The sequence below is a fragment of the Penicillium rubens genome (genome assembly GCF_028828025.1).
Source record: "Penicillium rubens strain IBT 27055 chromosome Unknown utg000002l_segment0_segment0, whole genome shotgun sequence".
Taxonomy (NCBI): Eukaryota; Fungi; Ascomycota; class Eurotiomycetes; order Eurotiales; family Aspergillaceae; genus Penicillium; species Penicillium rubens.
Window position 1 is genome coordinate 3,722,601 of NW_026890600.1, and position 17,044 is coordinate 3,739,644.

General features: G+C 50.2%; 7 protein-coding genes across 7 annotated transcripts; 4 read left to right on the forward strand and 3 right to left on the reverse strand.

Annotated features, from left to right (window-relative positions):
• Nucleotides 1–1,206: 1,206 nt before the first annotated feature.
• On the forward strand, nt 1,207–5,442 carry N7525_003885 (NACHT domain protein; the record flags this gene model as incomplete). The annotated part of the gene is made up of 1 exon (XM_002566359.1): nt 1,207–5,442. One exon carries the CDS (start codon nt 1,207–1,209, stop codon nt 5,440–5,442), a length of 4,236 nt encoding a protein of 1,411 aa, XP_002566405.1.
• A 1,272-nt stretch (nt 5,443–6,714) lies between these two features.
• Nucleotides 6,715–8,022, forward strand: N7525_003886 (glycoside hydrolase family 18 protein; the record flags this gene model as incomplete). Its single annotated transcript, XM_002566357.1, has 4 exons — nt 6,715–6,905; nt 6,989–7,013; nt 7,072–7,306; nt 7,376–8,022. The coding sequence occupies 4 exons, from the start codon at nt 6,715–6,717 to the stop codon at nt 8,020–8,022; spliced, it is 1,098 nt and encodes a 365-aa protein (XP_002566403.1).
• Nucleotides 8,023–8,384: 362 nt separating this feature from the next.
• Nucleotides 8,385–10,456, forward strand: N7525_003887 (putative acyl-CoA dehydrogenase; the record flags this gene model as incomplete). Its single annotated transcript, XM_002566356.1, has 4 exons — nt 8,385–8,490; nt 8,550–8,766; nt 8,826–8,888; nt 8,941–10,456. 4 exons carry the CDS (start codon nt 8,385–8,387, stop codon nt 10,454–10,456), a joined length of 1,902 nt encoding a protein of 633 aa, XP_002566402.1.
• Nucleotides 10,457–10,816: 360 nt separating this feature from the next.
• Nucleotides 10,817–11,701, reverse strand: N7525_003888 (uncharacterized protein; the record flags this gene model as incomplete). Its single annotated transcript, XM_002566355.1, has 3 exons — nt 10,817–10,970; nt 11,031–11,108; nt 11,172–11,701. The coding sequence occupies 3 exons, from the start codon at nt 11,699–11,701 to the stop codon at nt 10,817–10,819; spliced, it is 762 nt and encodes a 253-aa protein (XP_002566401.1).
• Nucleotides 11,702–12,363: 662 nt separating this feature from the next.
• Nucleotides 12,364–13,921, reverse strand: N7525_003889 (transcription factor domain-containing protein; the record flags this gene model as incomplete). Its single annotated transcript, XM_002566354.2, has 2 exons — nt 12,364–13,344; nt 13,400–13,921. 2 exons carry the CDS (start codon nt 13,919–13,921, stop codon nt 12,364–12,366), a joined length of 1,503 nt encoding a protein of 500 aa, XP_002566400.2.
• A 644-nt stretch (nt 13,922–14,565) lies between these two features.
• Nucleotides 14,566–15,387, forward strand: N7525_003890 (enoyl-CoA hydratase/isomerase family protein; the record flags this gene model as incomplete). Its single annotated transcript, XM_002566353.1, has 1 exon — nt 14,566–15,387. The coding sequence occupies one exon, from the start codon at nt 14,566–14,568 to the stop codon at nt 15,385–15,387; it is 822 nt and encodes a 273-aa protein (XP_002566399.1).
• A 180-nt stretch (nt 15,388–15,567) lies between these two features.
• Nucleotides 15,568–16,552, reverse strand: N7525_003891 (PIG-F family protein; the record flags this gene model as incomplete). The annotated part of the gene is made up of 3 exons (XM_002566352.1): nt 15,568–15,724; nt 15,783–16,069; nt 16,133–16,552. 3 exons carry the CDS (start codon nt 16,550–16,552, stop codon nt 15,568–15,570), a joined length of 864 nt encoding a protein of 287 aa, XP_002566398.1.
• Between the last annotated feature and the right edge of the window lie 492 nt (nt 16,553–17,044).

The window sequence follows — 17,044 nt, forward strand, 5'->3', positions numbered from 1 at the left end:
ATCGAAGGTGTGTATTCGGAATAGGACGTACTTCGAGATAATACACTACGTTATGCCTGTTTTGGGCATCCCTATAAGCTTACTATATATTGTAGACACTTCTAATAGCTGTAGGTCTTGCTTGTCAACACGGCCGACGATACTAACCATAGTAGACACGATGAGATCCTATGTTCACCGATCTTCTTCATAATATGGTCCACAATTACACTCCTTTTGTCGGCGGAATAGTTGAGCAGCCAAGAACCTCAAGAACCTCAAGAATCTCGGGAGGGTTGAGATGGTGGTGTTTATTAGGCCTCCGAGTAGGTAGCTTAGTGTGTTGTGATTCGTTATTTTGGTATTTTCCCTTGGCCGAACGTTATTAGCGAAAGTGAGTTCTTACTTGACCGGGAAAGTCTAGACATTGCATTTAAATGAACGAGGATTATATAGACTATCTTCTTTTAGAGGATGAAGCGATCTATATAAACTTTTTCGATTAGACTTTTTAAACGTCGCTAGAGAAAGTGTATAACGGATACTAGCGCCGCCTTTGTTAATACTTCGAGCTATTTACCTATTGCAGCGTTAATAGCGACGTCTATAGATAGATGCGATGGGTATAAATACTTTACTGTTATCTCTAATAGAAAGGCTCACGGGAGGGTAGTTTCTTAATAGTGTGTCTATTCGAGTATACGATCACCTTCCGAATAGGCTGCGCCAAAACCCACAAACCCCACCCCATTGAAATTCCCATTAAGTCGTAAAAGCGTGAATTTGACATGACTAGTTACATAATTTATGTAGTTCTAGGTGGTCTTTTTGTGGTATCTTGTATACATAATGGGCTGGCCTATAGGAGGGCAGTAACATAGTCTACCCATTGAAACCTATTGGAACCTATTGGAACCTATTGGAATTAGGCCTAGATAAAGCCTACAGGAGCAATCAGAATAGAGCGTGGAGAGAAGTAACAGCGATAAGAGATAGGATCGAAAAAAACCTGGCGGATGAAGCAACAGAAGTTGCCCAGGTGGCTAACAACAACGTCAGGTTAACTGAGGGACGCTTGCCGATGCACGCCGTAGGCCCAAAATGACGTGGCACAAGCTAGTCCTGAAAATGAAGTTTTACTGCATGAAATGAGGGGCATCATGCCAGACTCTGTCAGAGCATGAATATTCAACCTCACTGCCCCTCCTGTCTGGGCGCCAAATCACGATGACTCGAACAACAAGTGACGTTTCGGATAGCAAGCTGTCCGCACTCTGGCATTCTGCCTGTGACGACTATGCTAAAGAAACGGGAATTGCGCTTACCGATGGCGACTTCCCTAAGGTCCGCGGTCCCGAGGATCTGTCCCGTCAGTTAGACGCGGAGAAGGACCATTTTGAAGACTTCCGGACGCAGAAACGCCCGCTCTTCCAAGCTATGCAGATGGTCCTGGTGCCCTTTGAGAACTGGGGCGATCTGATTGCGGGTGCAGCCGCCGCAGCTTTTCCACCAGCCGGTTCCATCATGGGCGCTATGATGCTTCTGATTCGAGGTGCTCGCAGGGTCAGTGAATCTTTTGACATGCTTATGGAGTTGTTTCACAAACTTGGCCATTTCGCTCTCCGTCTGAACTCATACAGTGGTGTCCCTCTCAGCGAAGGGATGAAGACAATCATTGTCAGTGTTCTGGTTAATTTCCTTCGCGTCTGCGCGGTTTCGCAGAAATTACTTAGTCGTGGGTCGCTTAGAGCAAGACTTACAAAATGGACAAAGAACATCTTGGTTGAAGATACGTCGATTAGCTCGCTCCTGGGCGAGCTGGAGGAGTTGACGAGCCAGGAACACAAGATGGTCTCCGCTCACGGGCTCGATCTCACTCATCAGGCGCTTAGAAATACAGCAAAATTACTCGAACGAGACGGCAACACAAATGACCGTGAGAGACTTGACAGAGTGAAGAAGGCATTAGATCCCGTCTCTGCATCCGGCCGCGTCTTCTCCGCGATCAACGAGAATCGGATACCTAGATCGGGGAGCTGGATTGAAGATAGGATCCGGTCCTGGTGGCATGGATCCGAGCCTCTCCTCTGGATTCACGGCGGCCCTGGTGTCGGTAAGTCGTATGTGGCGTCCAAAATCATCAGCGATTTCGCGACGGCAGACCCGGCTGCCCCATCTGCACCCATTGTCGCTTCTTTCTTCTTCAAGAGCAACGATTTGGATCTGCGATCCTTTAACAAAGCGCTGCGGACGCTGGCATGGCAAGCCGTTGTCCAGCGACTGGGCTTCGCGGCGCATGTCGAAGAGTTCTGTCTGAAAGAAGACCCAGCCAACAGCCACGTTGTCTGGAGGAAACTCTTGCTCGACTACTTCGTCGAGTCTCCACCGGACCGCAGCATTTGCTTTATCATTGACGGTATCGATGAGGCCGACCCAGAGGAACAAGAGATCCTTTTCAGCCTACTGGAGAGGACGTACGCAACAGAGGACCGGATGGGCACCCCACCAATCCGAGTCGTACTTTTGGGCAGAAACTCGGTGCGCGGCATCCTCGACGAACACTCCCTTGGGTGGATTCCCGAAATCGAAATCACTAGTGAAAAGAACAAGGACGACCTTTCCAACTATGTCTCTCAGAAGCTGCAGAAGACCAAGTTGTTTCGCGGTTCTCCAGACTTTCAAGCCGAGGTCGTCCGGGAGATAGGGGGGCAAGCAGAAGGCCTTTGGGAATGGGCCAACCTTGTCATCAAATCTGTTCTGCGCTGTCGGACAAAGGAGCAGATTCGGAAGGCAGTGCGGACGATGCCCCGAGGAATCAGCGCAATGCTGCATGCGGAGCTAGAGCGCCTAGCTAGAGAGTTGTCGGCCTCGGATGCGATGACGAATGAATTGCCCGATGAGCTGTCCGATGAGGAAGGATTAGCCGAGGAAGCGACGGGGACACAGATTCAACAGCTTGACATCTTACTTTCATTTGTGTCGAAGGCTCAGAAGCCGCTGACTGTCGAGCAGCTCGACCTTATCTTGGAGGTCATTCTTGGAGAGGAGGTCCTGAATCTTGAGGACGACCTTCGCACGGTATACTCATCCCTGTTTTCGCTCCGGCCCGCTGGGGATGAGGAAGAAGAAGACAAAGACGCGGTCATTGTAACTCTGCGTCATAGTTCCTTTTACGAATTCTTCAGCAAACCTGTGGAGGCTAGACCCATTCAGATCGACCCCGACCGAGCTGAAGCGTCCGTTGTATTTGTCTTACTCTACGCTCTCCAAAGAAACTTCGCGCCCGTATCAAAGAGGTGGCTAGGGCCAGTAAATAGATATGCCCAGAAATTCCTGCCGCTGCACCTATCGCGTGCAAACCCAGCGAAAGCAGCAAATCGAAGAGAAGCAATAGCCACTCTGCTTGCCGCCCTCTTCACCGAGGAGCCGGTATTCCAGCCCCAGCACTGGCTCATTGAAAATTGCCGCGTGAATCGCCTTTCTATATACCTCTTCTACCCGTCGTCCCACCCGACAGAGATCGCCCGTTACTGGTGGGATGCTCGAGATCGTGATACGGCGAACAAGAGGGCAGAGTTGGTACTAAATTGGCTCTCCCCGGATGCGAAACAGCTCTTGCAGGATTGTGCTCGGTCTTCGACGGTGGCAAGCGACGCCTGTCCTTTCACGGTGCTTTTTTCTCGTTTGGCAGAGAGTTTCTCCCGACTTTGGCTGGTTCCGGAAGATATCAAAGAGGAGGATGGATTACCAGGGGTTCTTTCCTCCATGTTATTTGTGTACTCTCAAATGGCAGCCACCGGGCCAACCTCGGATGGGAAGCTTACGGTGTTAGTGCCCGGTCTGGAGCCTCGCAAGATACTGCATACCGCGGAGATACAGCATCTCGAGAAAACGCCCATATGGCATGCCCGGCTCGCTCAGGCGATCCTCCTGAATCATAACTATGCGGCAGCCATCGAACAATTCCAGATCGCTCTCGATGAACATCATAGGAAGCCTTTCTTAAGGAAACAAGCGCTCTCTGTGATTCACAGAGATATGGCTCGTGCATGTACGAAGGTCGGAAGGTACAAGGAGGCATTAGAACACTCTGATCTGGCCGAGTCGCTGTACGACAACTCCTGGGACCGTGACTGGCAGGATTCTATCGGCAAATTGCTGAACACTGCGCAAATGGAGCACCTTGGAAAAATGACTGACAAGGCTGTTGCCACCGCAAACGAGGCCTGGGAAACATTTGTGGGACAAAAGGATGATTACCGAGACAGGGATACGCTACATTCGTTCTTTTGGCTCTTTCTGCAGCTGCACGAGACAGATCGTGTTCAAGACGTGTTCGATTTTGCCGTTTCTCTTAGCTGGACCGAGAAAGATGATTTGATCGAGTTCCTCACTTCGGCAATCATTTGGGCGCCCCGGATAATATATCGGGCCCTTCACTATGCGCTGATGCGGGATAATGGGAAGCACATTGATCTTGTTGCATTGATTCCGGGCAGAGCTGCGGCCTCAAGGGAGACTCAAACCGATAACCTGGCAGTGGCGAAATACTTGCTCGGGTCAATGATGTTCGAGCACGGCCTTATCAGAACAGGAATTCAAGCTTGGTACGAGGTTGCTTCCCTCGACAATTCTGACAGCTGGAACATCGAGGCGGCTCAGACGTGGTCAAGAAGCCGCTTAGCAACCGTGTGTCTTTACCACCCAGAGGTTCCATTGTCTACAAAGTCCCTTTTGAGGTTGGACGAAAATACTGAATCGAGTGATATCTGCTTGGTCATCTCGAGTTGGCTACGGGACCAGGGAGATATCACAAACGCCAGAGAAGCTCTCCGTGGTCGTGTGAAGAGAACTATCGAGCTGTTGTCGGACAATGGTCCTTCCAACGATGATAAGGCATTTATGATCCTCTTTAGGACATTTCTGGTGGCTGCGGACAGCCACGAAGATCTTAACGGGGCATTGTATTTGCTCAAGGTCTGGCATAGGGACTGTCTGCAGCAGGCGAAGCGGCATCTTCCAGATGACGGAAATGAAAGACCGGAGGATGACGATTTTCCATTCCCAATCGACCAACTCGCCGAGTGCTCAAACTGCAAGCGTGAGATGAACTCGATATGCCATTGGTACTTCTGTCGTTCTTGCCCTTTGACGGCCATTTGTCGACGGTGTTACCACGGTATTGGGTCCGCGACATCCCATCTTAGGGGCATCTGCGATCCTCGGCACGAATTTTATTATACTGGCACTCCGCTTCGGCCCTCTGAACTTGTGCCGGCGGGGATGATGGTCCTTGAAAGTTCTGATGGCAAGAGGCAAACGATACGGATCGAAGAATGGAAAGATGCGCTTTCAAAAAAGTGGGGGGCGGAAGACTTTGCCTTTGAGGGTGGACTGTCGGCCTGGTGTATGCGAGTATTGCCGGAGCCCCAGAGATCTCGGTGGGCGATATTTTTCAGGTAACGTGTTGGAGGCTGTTGGCTTACTTACCACCACATCGGAGGAGCTACAACCAAACCTTCTTCGGTCACTCTACCTACCGCCTTGCGGTTGAGTATAAACTTCCATCCTATTGTGTAGCAGACGTATTTTGGAAGCTTCTCATCGTATTCGCCACCTTGTTCCAATTCGGCAAACGGTAGAAATTGGAGTTGATCCAGATGGCAACGCAAACACGGAGCCGCCACAGGGCGATAATCGACCACGGAACAAATCTTACTGTCAAGCCTTGCCTGTCAACTTGGCCCGAGATTGACACCCAGGGCAGCACCCTCTGTAGTGAAGCAACTGTAGGATGGAGGAGGGAGGTTGACAGATTGCCAACGGACGGGCGTTTGCTCGATTTTCATGGAGCCTTCTAGTCGTGCAGGCCCCAGCCTCATATTATAGGCTCCCTGTCAGCGAATCGAATACCCCCTATGCACGCTTTGTTATCCAAAAAAGCAAACATTCGCAAGATGTCAAACCTGTGTCTTGTATGGTCATTGGCTTAATAAATTGCTCACCGGGGCACCAACACGAGCTTGAGTCTGGATTCGTATTTTCACGAGTCATGATCGTCCACAATATTTTTCTTTTACGGCGATCTGGCGCCGTTTCGCAAAATCTTTCGAACACGGGGTGCGTTGCTCATGCAGGTCGATCCACACTTGCGCCTTAGTGGAAATTCTCCCTATTCTTACTCCATCTGCGCTGATTAGATCGGACCGTAGGTCATCTCCGTATGGCCGGAGAAGATCAGGTGTATTTTGGATCCAACACAGCTCGTAACTGAACCCCGAGACAGTGCAGGTTGCCAGTTGGCAGGCAAACCCATCTGACGCGAAACATCAGCCAATGCGTACTCCATATTTTTGTTAAAAGGAAAAAGAAATGGTGCGCATATGCTTAGCCCGCATTCCCCGCATCTTACTGTGTCCAATTGTTGATTTGACCACGCCAAGCAGCCTAGTCAAGTTAGCTCAGATTTGCATCTGCAAACTGCCTGATCATAAAGTCCACCTAATTGGTGTAAGTGCAAAAGGGGAGGGTATGTTGTAACAAAAGGCGAAGATCCACGTGACGAATTCCTAAAAAGGAAACACACAGCATGTTCTAGGCAACTTTCCACTTGCAATCCAATTCTTTCTCTTCTTTCTTTCCTTTGTCCTTTTTTTCAGAATTCAGTTCAACTTCAGTCCTTTCCGTGGTTCCATCCAATGCGCGACCTTTCATACTAACCTTAACATCTTGACAATGTTCTCAGCTTCCAGGCTCTTCCGCCGACGGGGCGCGGATCGTGACCCCGCGGCCGAGTCCCACGTCTCATACGAGGTGCCATTGTACACGAACGCGGCCTATTATCCGAATTGGAGAATCTATCGAAAGGAGCCTCCCTCTTCTTTGCGCTTGGGATTTATCTCACACGTGTTCTACGCATTTGCCTGGTAAAACGCAGCCAATCATCGCCGTTCAAAGGCCCGAGTTCGAGTAGATGGCTGACGCGCTAATCCAAATTGGTTTCTCGCAGGGTGAAAGATGATGGTACTGTCTATGTAAGTTTAGGTTTAAGCGTGCGCCGATGTAGGAATATTTATTGACGCTGCGTCATAGCTGAGTGATGAATGGGCTGACACCCAGATGCCCGTTGACGGTGCAGAAGGTTGTCTTAGAGCTTTTGTCCAGTTGAAGCAACAGTACTCTAAGATGAGGGTCATCCTCTCTGTTGGGGGAGGCGGAAAAGGAAGTGAGAACTTCGCCGCTGTAGCCAACAGCCGCTCTCGGTTGGACACCTTCGTTCGCACCGCGCGGGGACTGGTGGATCAATTTGGAATTGATGGGATTGACAGTAAGGCCGCGGTATCTTTTTGATTTGACGCAAGTTGGAAGCACGTGACTCACTATATCTGCTATGCAGTCGACTGGGAGCATCCCTCTGATTCCAGACAAGGGAAGGATTATGTTCGACTCCTCGCACGCCTGCGGGAAGTGTTACCCGCTCCACGATATGTCCTTACCACTGCCCTCCCTGCCGGCCAGTGGGCATTGCGGAACATTGACCTTGCTGCGGCACAAAAGCATCTTGACATGATCAATCTCATGACCTACGATTTCGCTGGACCATGGGAATCGGAGACGGGCCACCAGGCCCAGCTTTATGGCTCAGCCATATCTGGTGATTCTGCAGTTTCTTACGTCATGAGGCAAGGAGTGTCCCCTAGAAAGATCATTTTAGGTGTCCCGGTTTACGGACGATCCTTCCTGGGTAGCAATGGCCCTGGTCAGCGGTATACTGGAAGCGGCGGCGAGGATGGCGTTTTTGACTACCGCGATCTGCCGCGACCGGGCACACAGGAGTACCATGACCGGAACATTGGTGCATCATACTGTGTTGGAGCTGATGGAGGGTTCGTCACATATGATACCCCCGAAACAGTAAAACAGAAGGCGGAATTTGTGACCTCGTCAAAGCTGGGTGGCCTTTTCTACTGGCATGTCTGCTCGGACGCCCGAGGACCGCGCAGCTTGGTTGAGACGGGATACAACACGCTGCACGATATGTGAAAGTCTTTGGCCGTTTGAGGTAAAAACAATGAATAAAAAGTCAGATCTGTCGATGGAGCGCTGATATGCCCATGAAGGCTTGTTATAGCTAGAATAGTCTCTCAAGGCCTGTCTTGATATTTTAACAATACAATTATCTCTTGCTCGCCACTAGACTATGACCAGACTATGTAGCAGGGTCAATAAGGTGACACTAAAGGCAGTTCGGCGCTTTTACGGAGGGCAAATATGAGACTTTATACTTCCATGAGACAACCGACGGCCGAGGTCCATCTCCTCCGCATCTTCAACTGCTTTTATCAACCCCATTCCAATGCTTCGCCTGTCACTTTCTAATTAAATTCACTTCCAAGAATAACACCATGTCGTCCTCACAGCCCGCGACAGCGGATAGCGGCTACATCACCGATCCCGGGCCGTTGGAGAATACCTACACGTCGGATCCCAGCCTTCAGCGGGCACTGGCATGTGAGTCCCTCACTCATCTGTACTTATTGTACTTATTATAATCTCTAAACATTATCCAGGGTATCTACCATCTGCTACATTGCAATCTGTACAACCGCATCTCACCCAGTTCGGTGCCGAGGCTATTTCCGAGCAGGTTCGTGAATGGAGCGCCGATGCCGAGCGCAATGTACCATATGTGAAGAGCCACAACGTTTGGGGCAAGCGATATGATTATGATAGGTTGGTAACCACAGAAGGCTGGAAGCAATTGGGAAAATGGGGTGCTCGGAATAGGTATCTTTTATAAACGCCGCCTTCGAGATGACGTGCATGATCTAACTTGATCCGATTAGGATCGTCTCGGCGGGCTACGATAAGAGTTTGGGAGTCGATCGAAGAACAGTTCAGTATGCACTGTGAGTATTTTGTCGTCGATTTTCTATGCTATCGCTCATGCCATGGTTCCAGGAATTATTTGTACTCGCCTTCTTCTGGACTGTACTCCTGCCCGATTAGCATGACCGATGGTGCTGCTTTTATTCTCTCGTCTAGAATCAATAAGCTGCCGTCTACACATCCATTTCATACTGCGTTTCAGGGGTTGATCTCCGAAAAGGATGATCACTGGACCTCGGGCCAGTGGATGACTGAGAGAGCCGGTGGAAGCGACGTCCAAAACACTGAAACATGGGCTACTTACTCGCCGCTAGCTAGCTCTTCGGGCTCCGAACCACTGGGTGACGGTGACTACCTCATCAGCGGATTCAAGTTCTTCTCTTCGGCAACAGATGCAAACCTTGCTCTTTTGCTCGCGAAAACGCCATCTGGGAAGCTAAGCACGTTCCTTGCGCCATTGCGACGGACCGTGGTCGGCGGTGATGGTGTCTCCAGAGTTGTATCTAATGGCGTCAGAATCCACCGACTGAAGAACAAACTCGGTACTAAAGAATTACCGACAGCCGAATTGGAACTAAAGGACATGCGTGCGCACCTCATCGGGGAAATAGACCAGGGTATCGTCACTATTGCGCCTCTTCTCAACGTCACCCGGCTCCATACCTTTGTTGGATCGCTTGCTGGTTGGCGCCGAGCCATCAGCATCACGAAGAGCTTCGCGAAAGCAAGGACTACTGTCGGCGAACCGCTCTGGTTAATCCCAATGCATTTGCGGCTTCTCGCAGACATGGAAGTAAAGCACCGGGGCGCAATGAACCTTGCATGGTTTACGGTTGCTTTGTTTGGGGTTGTTGAAGATCGAACACCGTCGTCTAATAAGATCGCGCATCTACCTCAACCTGGTAAAGAAGCCGAGGTGGTTTTCCGTACCTTGACTGCCACTGCCAAGGCTGTTATCAGCAAGATGGCTACTGCTGGAATTCAAGAATGCCAGGAATCTATGGGTGGAGTCGGCTATATGGATGAGGCTGACGAACCCGAGTTCAACATCTCTCGGATTCTGCGTAACAATGCCGTCAATTCTATCTGGGAGGGCACTACCAATGTGCTAGCCAGCGAGTTCGTCCGCTTCCTTATTAAGAAAGACAACCTGAAGATATTCGGAACATGGCTTGACCGTACCTTGGCCCTGATTCAGAGCGTGGATTTGCGGAATGCCCTGACAGCCGCATGGTTGGCTTTGCATGCTCGTTTCATGACTCAGGATCCCGCCACGACTGTCGCCGATGGCCGTCGCTTTATGTTTACTGTAGCTTGGATTCTATCGGGTGCTCTTCTGGCGCTTGATACCGAACGCGATAATGACCCTGTGACAGCAGAGATCGCTCGTCGCTGGATCTTGAGTGCTGAGGGTGGCGTTGGAGAGCAGGTGTTCCATGACATTGTTACAGTCAGTGGCACTGCTAGCGCTACCTCTGGAGGTGAGGAACATCTGCAATGGGACTGTCGCATTGCCTGGGGAGTTGACTTACCGGCGAACCGTGCATCTGGTCACCGATCTTTGCAAAAGGCGGGTTCGAAGCTTTGAACAAGTCAAGCTGAACGTTTATGCCATATATAGCATGTAACATTGACTGGTATTTTTGATGATTCATTTAGCTGTATATATGAACATCCAACCAACACTTTGCATTCTAACATTAATCGAGTAGACAGGAGTAAGAGGCTAAGACTAGAGCGACTGTTAGAATTGGTTGCTAGCAGTGCGTTGCAGATTACGTAGCTACATAGTTTCCAAGGTTGCTCCTTGTGCTCCCAGTTCTCAACAGCAGACGAAGTCGTACTGCTCACTCCTGTCACCGCCCGTTTCCCTCTGTCTCAGAGCTCTGGCAGCACCAAGCCAAGATAGTCTAGAGCCGTCATGGCCTATTGATTGAGAATTAAAAAGTCAAAGGACCCAACCCGAGGTGTCTCCCTTGTAATCCTTTGACTTCTGGTAATTTCTCTGAGGGGGCTTAGCAAGATCAAAATATGGCAACCACTCTTCACCAAAAGTTCCTTTGGCCTTGAAAGGCATTGCATCCCGGAAACCAACAAAGTAACTGCGGCGATACGTTAGTCAACATCAACTTCCGGGAGTATAAGAATGATACGAAGCATACAGAGCACCGTTAACACTATTCCAGATCAAGTTGCGAGGCCTGAGGTGATTAGGGGAATATCCCATTTTCATGATCGTACTAATAATATTATTATCAGCGTGTCAAGTTTACCCGGTAGTAGTGGAAATGTGGTCAACTCACGGAAACTCCCGAAGGAAGGCATCACGGACACGTTTTCGTTCAGTTGCTTTCAGGCCCCAGTAAAGCAAGGCATCTCTCCTATCTCCTAGACATTTTCCAGGCACTTTGTGCCATACGATCCATGTGATATGCCCTCCAGGAATTGGTCCATTGGCGTCTTGAATGTCTTGTTTATATGCTCGTAACTTAGGGGTATTTCGCGAGTCATTGTCGGTGAGGAATTTGTACGCATTTAGCTCCGGGGGTGTGAATTCAGCTGCTTGTTGGGCAAGTGTATCTCGGGCTGCGTGCTCATAACCGGTGAATGGAACTTGGACGTAAATGCGCATAAAGCACTCTTCCTGATCAGTAGCATTGACGCATTCAAACTGAGCACAGACGTAGGAGGGAACATGCGTCTCGTCTGATTGGTAGTTATGCGTATTGACTAGTTTGCCAATCACCCATTTCGAGGACGAGGGCTTATCGAGAGTCACCTTCTTGCCTTCATCTAGTCCACTAGGGAACCATGACCGCGGGATATCATCCATGATTTGATTCGATGAGAGGGAGAAGTGAAAAATCAAGGAAAGGTAGAAGAAAGGAAAGGTAGAGTTGAAATGAAAATAGGAAGAGGATGAAAAGTCGAAAGTCGAAAGCAAATAAGCAAACCTAGGGTTGCTTCTAAGGTCACATGCTGACAGGTTCCAAGGTTGGGAAGTCAGAGAAAGTTGAAAGTTGTTGGGCTCAACACAGGGGAGTTACCTAGGTATACCCCAAAGGCAAAGTCATGGATGCATTTCCCGGATATAATCTGCGTGCTGTTGAGAATTTGACAATAGTGCCCTAACTACAGGTATTCGTTTCGGATCGTCAGCCATATACTCAACCACCGAATCGGCTCCTTACATCTCGACCAGTTTCTATATCGTCGACGACCCATATACTCTGATGAAGGCGTATTTCTGCTTATCGCCGTGCAGTCTGAAAGGCCGTTTCGGTGCCAAATTTCTGTGGAGCTCAGCCTTGGAAGGGTATATTCCACAAAGACATGCAAAGACAATAGGGACAAGTATATACGTCATAATAAAGGCGATATGAACAGATCATGGTGCTATTTCGAAGTGGAAAGAGCTTTTATACATTAAAATGAAAAACAAGACATGAACCAAAGACCTATTTGTGTGAACGCCAATTCTCTAGCCCTGTGTGTTCATACATTGAGTAGCCAGGAACCACTCCAGTCAAATCCGGCGCCTTCCCAATTATTACTGAATGGATCCAAACTCACATCAAGAGACGCAAAATCGTAAGTATCCGGCTGTTGCCCCGGTGGAGCGCCAAGGGACCGAAGGGCATCATTAGGGTCCTGAATATCCGCCATAGTGCAAGTAGACGCAATGCCCGTGGTCCCACCGCTGGGCTCCAAGGAGTGCCCAATGGCTTGCCATTGTTTGCAAAGTGTCGTGTCGAACCCTTCAAAGAAAGAGGCCGCGTCCGGATCGAGCGTTGGCGATGGACCCTCGAAGGGACCCAGCTCTCGGACTTTCTCGGTCAACTTGTTCAGTGCCCGCAACGGTCCGACTGCCGAGAGCCACCTTTCGGATAGCTTTTGAAGGGAGAGCTTCATGACTGTTAATTCATGTTCAGCGGTACCTTGAAGGTGGGTATAGCGACAGCTAGAAAGGAGTGACAGTCCAGCACATAGTGGGTAGAATGCAAAGACAGGGCCTAAGTATCGAAGCTCATCGCGAAGCAGGAATTCCTCGTAAATCCCAGCAATAAACGAAGATGCGACCAGCGATGCTGCGGGCGGTACGCTACCTGGTGTAGGCGATCGATGGAGAATAGTAAGCACCACGAAGTACATGACCAGCATTTGTTGAACTTCGAGGTTACAAATAGCCGCATCGTCTTGAGCTGCGACGGATGACCGCAATCTTGGAATGACTTGTTTGGCCCATCGGTAGACGGCGTTCTCGAGATCGACCCGCCTTTGCCGAGAGATCTCTTGCCGCAGATGGGATTCGACCGTGTCTCCCAGAAGCTTGGATATGGTACAGTACGCTAAGAATAATTGGGATTTGAAGTTGTTCGTGGGGAAGTCATTAAGTGATGGCGGAAGCACATCGCTATCCCGTAGATTGATAGTTCGTGGTCGGCCGACACCAACAGAAATTATATTGTCCCGCACCTAAAGATTTTAGCTCATAGTACTTTGTGAGTTGCAGACTCAAGGAGATACATACCACGAGAGACCACCACAGCCTTCTCCGGAGCCCCCGGTCTCGGGAATTCGGCGAGGGCTCCTTGTGTAGCCCAATCTGAAAAGCCATTGCCCCAGCTGTTCGAATCCAAAACCCACTGGTGTCGGTAGAGACATCCTCGGGCCCAACCGGATTATACCAATGTAGCAGACAGGCGGCCACAATAGAAATCAAAGGGTCATCACAACCACCAAAAAAGAAAAGTAGTTTTGCTCGTCGATAAAACACTTCGCTGGACCCATAGTCCAGATGAGCTTTGGAGACTCTGCTTCCAGCGAGAAAGACAGCCTGGAGGAGCAGCATTGATCGCGGCGCGCTCTCATCCAGCCATTTCGGGTCCACAACCGGCGTCCAGGGTGCACAGTGCGTGTCAAAACTGGCCATTAGCTCTGTCTGGACTGATATTGGAGGTAACTCAAAGGCGCCCTGATCGCGAAGCATCTGCAAATCAGTTGCTGATGCTTTGGGGTTGGTGTATGTAGTTTCACGACCAGGTTTCACCATATTTTCATCAAACGGGACGCTGCCACCGAGATATTCACTGCGGCCGCGATAGCTCTCTTCTTTAATGAACGGTTCGCCATTATTGGCGACCGCGGCTGTATTGCCTTCAATTGGAGTTACCCCATGAGACCCGCTCAAGGAATTCTGCTGTGAAGTCACTTGCGGCTCTGCTGACCCGGGAGGAACCTGTGAGGTCCGCGGTGTCTGACTCAAGGGAGCAGAGATTGACACATTCCGCCCTGGCGATAGGCTGTTGGTGAACCTCTTGCGCTTCCTCGTATATGGTCTAAATGGAGTCAATTATTTTGAATTATTCGACTTCTCTTGGGCGGGCCTACCTAGGTACTTACCTGCACTCCAGATCCGACTTTTTGCAGTTGCTGCAGGGGTCTTGCGTCGCAAAGTCACACCTCACCTACAACTATTAGCAATTACTAGGAATCACACCAATGGATGATAGATGCGACACCTTTCTTTTATGACAGATTATACATGCTGAAGACATGGCGCTATGCCCGACAGGGTAGGTCCCCGAGTGACGGTGATGGTTGGAGGTCGAGAGAAGTGGGGTTTAGCCGAGGCATGGACTATAAAACGCTCGACTAGCAACATTTTGTCCTATTCATAGTTCCCTTGTTTTGAATATGGCGGAACACGTCAGAGTGACACTAGATACTTCCTCATATTCAGGCATCTCGGTGATTGCAATTAATCGCCCTGACAGGAAGAATGCCGTCGATCCCTTGACTGCGAAGGCGCTCTACGAAGCCATTCTTGTCTTTGAGGATGACCCGAAACAGAAAGTGTGTGTCCTCACAGGTACCGGTGGTAGCTTTTGCGCAGGAGCCGACCTCCATAGCGTTGCACAGGCAAGCAATGACACACCCAGCGACAACCTCCATCCTGTCAATGGTCGCAACTTGGGGCCAATGGGTCCATCCAGGCTCATTACTAAAAAGCCAGTCATATGTGCTATCTCCGGATACGCCGTCGCAGGAGGTCTAGAGCTGAGCCTACTTGCGGATATGCGTGTGGTTGAAGAAGACGCAGTCTTTGGGGTCTTTTGTCGACGCTGGGGTGTGCCTTTGATCGACGGAGGAACTGTCCGGCTGCAAGCCATTGTCGGCCTTGGCCGCGCCTTGGATATGATATTGACCGGTCGGCCTGTGAGCGCCCATGAAGCGTTGACTATGGGGCTGGCCAACAGGGTGGTTCCTAAAGGAGAATCACTAAAGGAAGCCATTGGGATAGCAAAACAGCTCATCACGTTCCCTGAGCTGTGTCTCAACACAGATCGCCAGTCATGCTACTACAGTGCGTATGAGGCATCTTCGTTCCATGATGCGATGTCCCAGGAGTTCAACGCCGGGGGCAAGGTGATCTTGCAGGAAGCTATCGCAGGTGCAGCGAAGTTCAGCAAAGGCTCAGGGCGACATGGCAGCTTCAAAGATCACAGCAAGCTATAAAGAGCGAGATGCTCCCATTGAAGGAATTTATATTAACAAATTAATTCTTTGGATATCTAAAACAAATTATAACTGGTAGCGGCAGTTGCGTGAGGGCTTTTTATGCTAATACAAGCCAGGCATGTATCTCCAGAAATATGCCGTATTGCGCCAATATAGAGGGACCCCACGGCAGATCCCCTAGTTAGTCTTCTTTTCCGTATCGCTCAAGTCCTCCGATGTAAATTTGACACGCTTGCCGTAAACGAACGGAGTACGAGAAATTAAAGAGCCAAGGGCATATCCGATGTAGGCTCCAACGAGAATCGTGATTGGGAATGCCTGCCAAGGTCGGTCCCTTCATGTATCGAGTTAGCCGGGTATTCGGCATTTGAAGTATAGGACGTATAACTCACCAGTCAAGTGGAATAGGAATAGCGCCGAACCACGCCCCCAACCCTGTGCCGAGCGCACTGCCCCAGACCGCATCAGCGGGACGGGCAATGCCCCAAACCTCGTTCCACACGGCGCGATCCACCCCATGGGCGTAGATCAGGGCCGTCGCGGACAGAACGGCCATGTGAGCCGCACATAGGACGGTCTCAGAATTGTGTGTTGTGAGCGGAGCGCCGAATAGAACCAGAAGGATCGTCAGCACTGGGGTGGCCAAGGCGAAGGTCAGAGAGAGCGAGAGGAAGGCCGGCTAGAAAATCATGTCAGTACCAATGGCTCGCAGTTGCAACTCAATTGGAGAAATATCGCGTACCAGTGACCGGGACCAAATACACGCCCAGCTGTTGGCGTGCTGCTTCCGCTTTCCATGTTTTCCATGACGCGCAGCACCAACGGGCCCAGATGACCGTGGACTTGACTTGCCATCAGCCGGGGCGGACGTGCTTGTCTCCGGTGACGGTGTTGACCCAGCGGGCGGGAGACAAACAATCACGTAGAAAATTTGAACAAGGGTGAGCCATGGTAGGGTTGAAAGAAGCTCCTTGGTGGGATCAGCTACCAATGCTTCGAAGCGAGTAGCGCCCAATCCCAAAAGGAGTGCTGGGTGCGCAATCGAGTAGATCCGGGCTATCGGCGAGGGGAGGATGTTGACCGGAGGGGCGGACGGTTTCTCGACAGGCGCCTGGGGTGTCGAGGAGGAAGCCCCTGGTATGGAAGAGGTATCTTGGGGCATTGCAGCGTTCAACTGGCAGTTTTCTGCGGAAAACAAACCTTGCGCAGCTTCCGGCTGATTCGGGGTGGAAATGGAGGGTCCTCAATGGGGATGACAGCTCGACGGTGATTGGTTGTGGCCTTGTTGCCCCGTCCCCTGATATGTCAGGCATAAAGTATTTATTGCCTGCCTTCTTAGGCATCAACATTATTTTCGACGCCATAACTAAATGGATTTGTACTTGGTTACTTGTCAATAGTCCTATATGAATATATACATATATAAATGAGAATCGACGCCGTGATAAACGCAGCGGAGAAACGGTTACCGGTCTATAGACGAGGGTAACCATCATCTCTTACCTAGGTAGAGACTGACTCGATGGATTTGTCAGATTGGGAGCAGCCGAACTTCCAAGGTTGATACACTTGGTGAGGGAGTGGGTAAAGGGGTATGATCAACCTTGGAAGTGCTTAGAGCATTAGTATAAGAGTGCCATATGTCTCGGGGCAG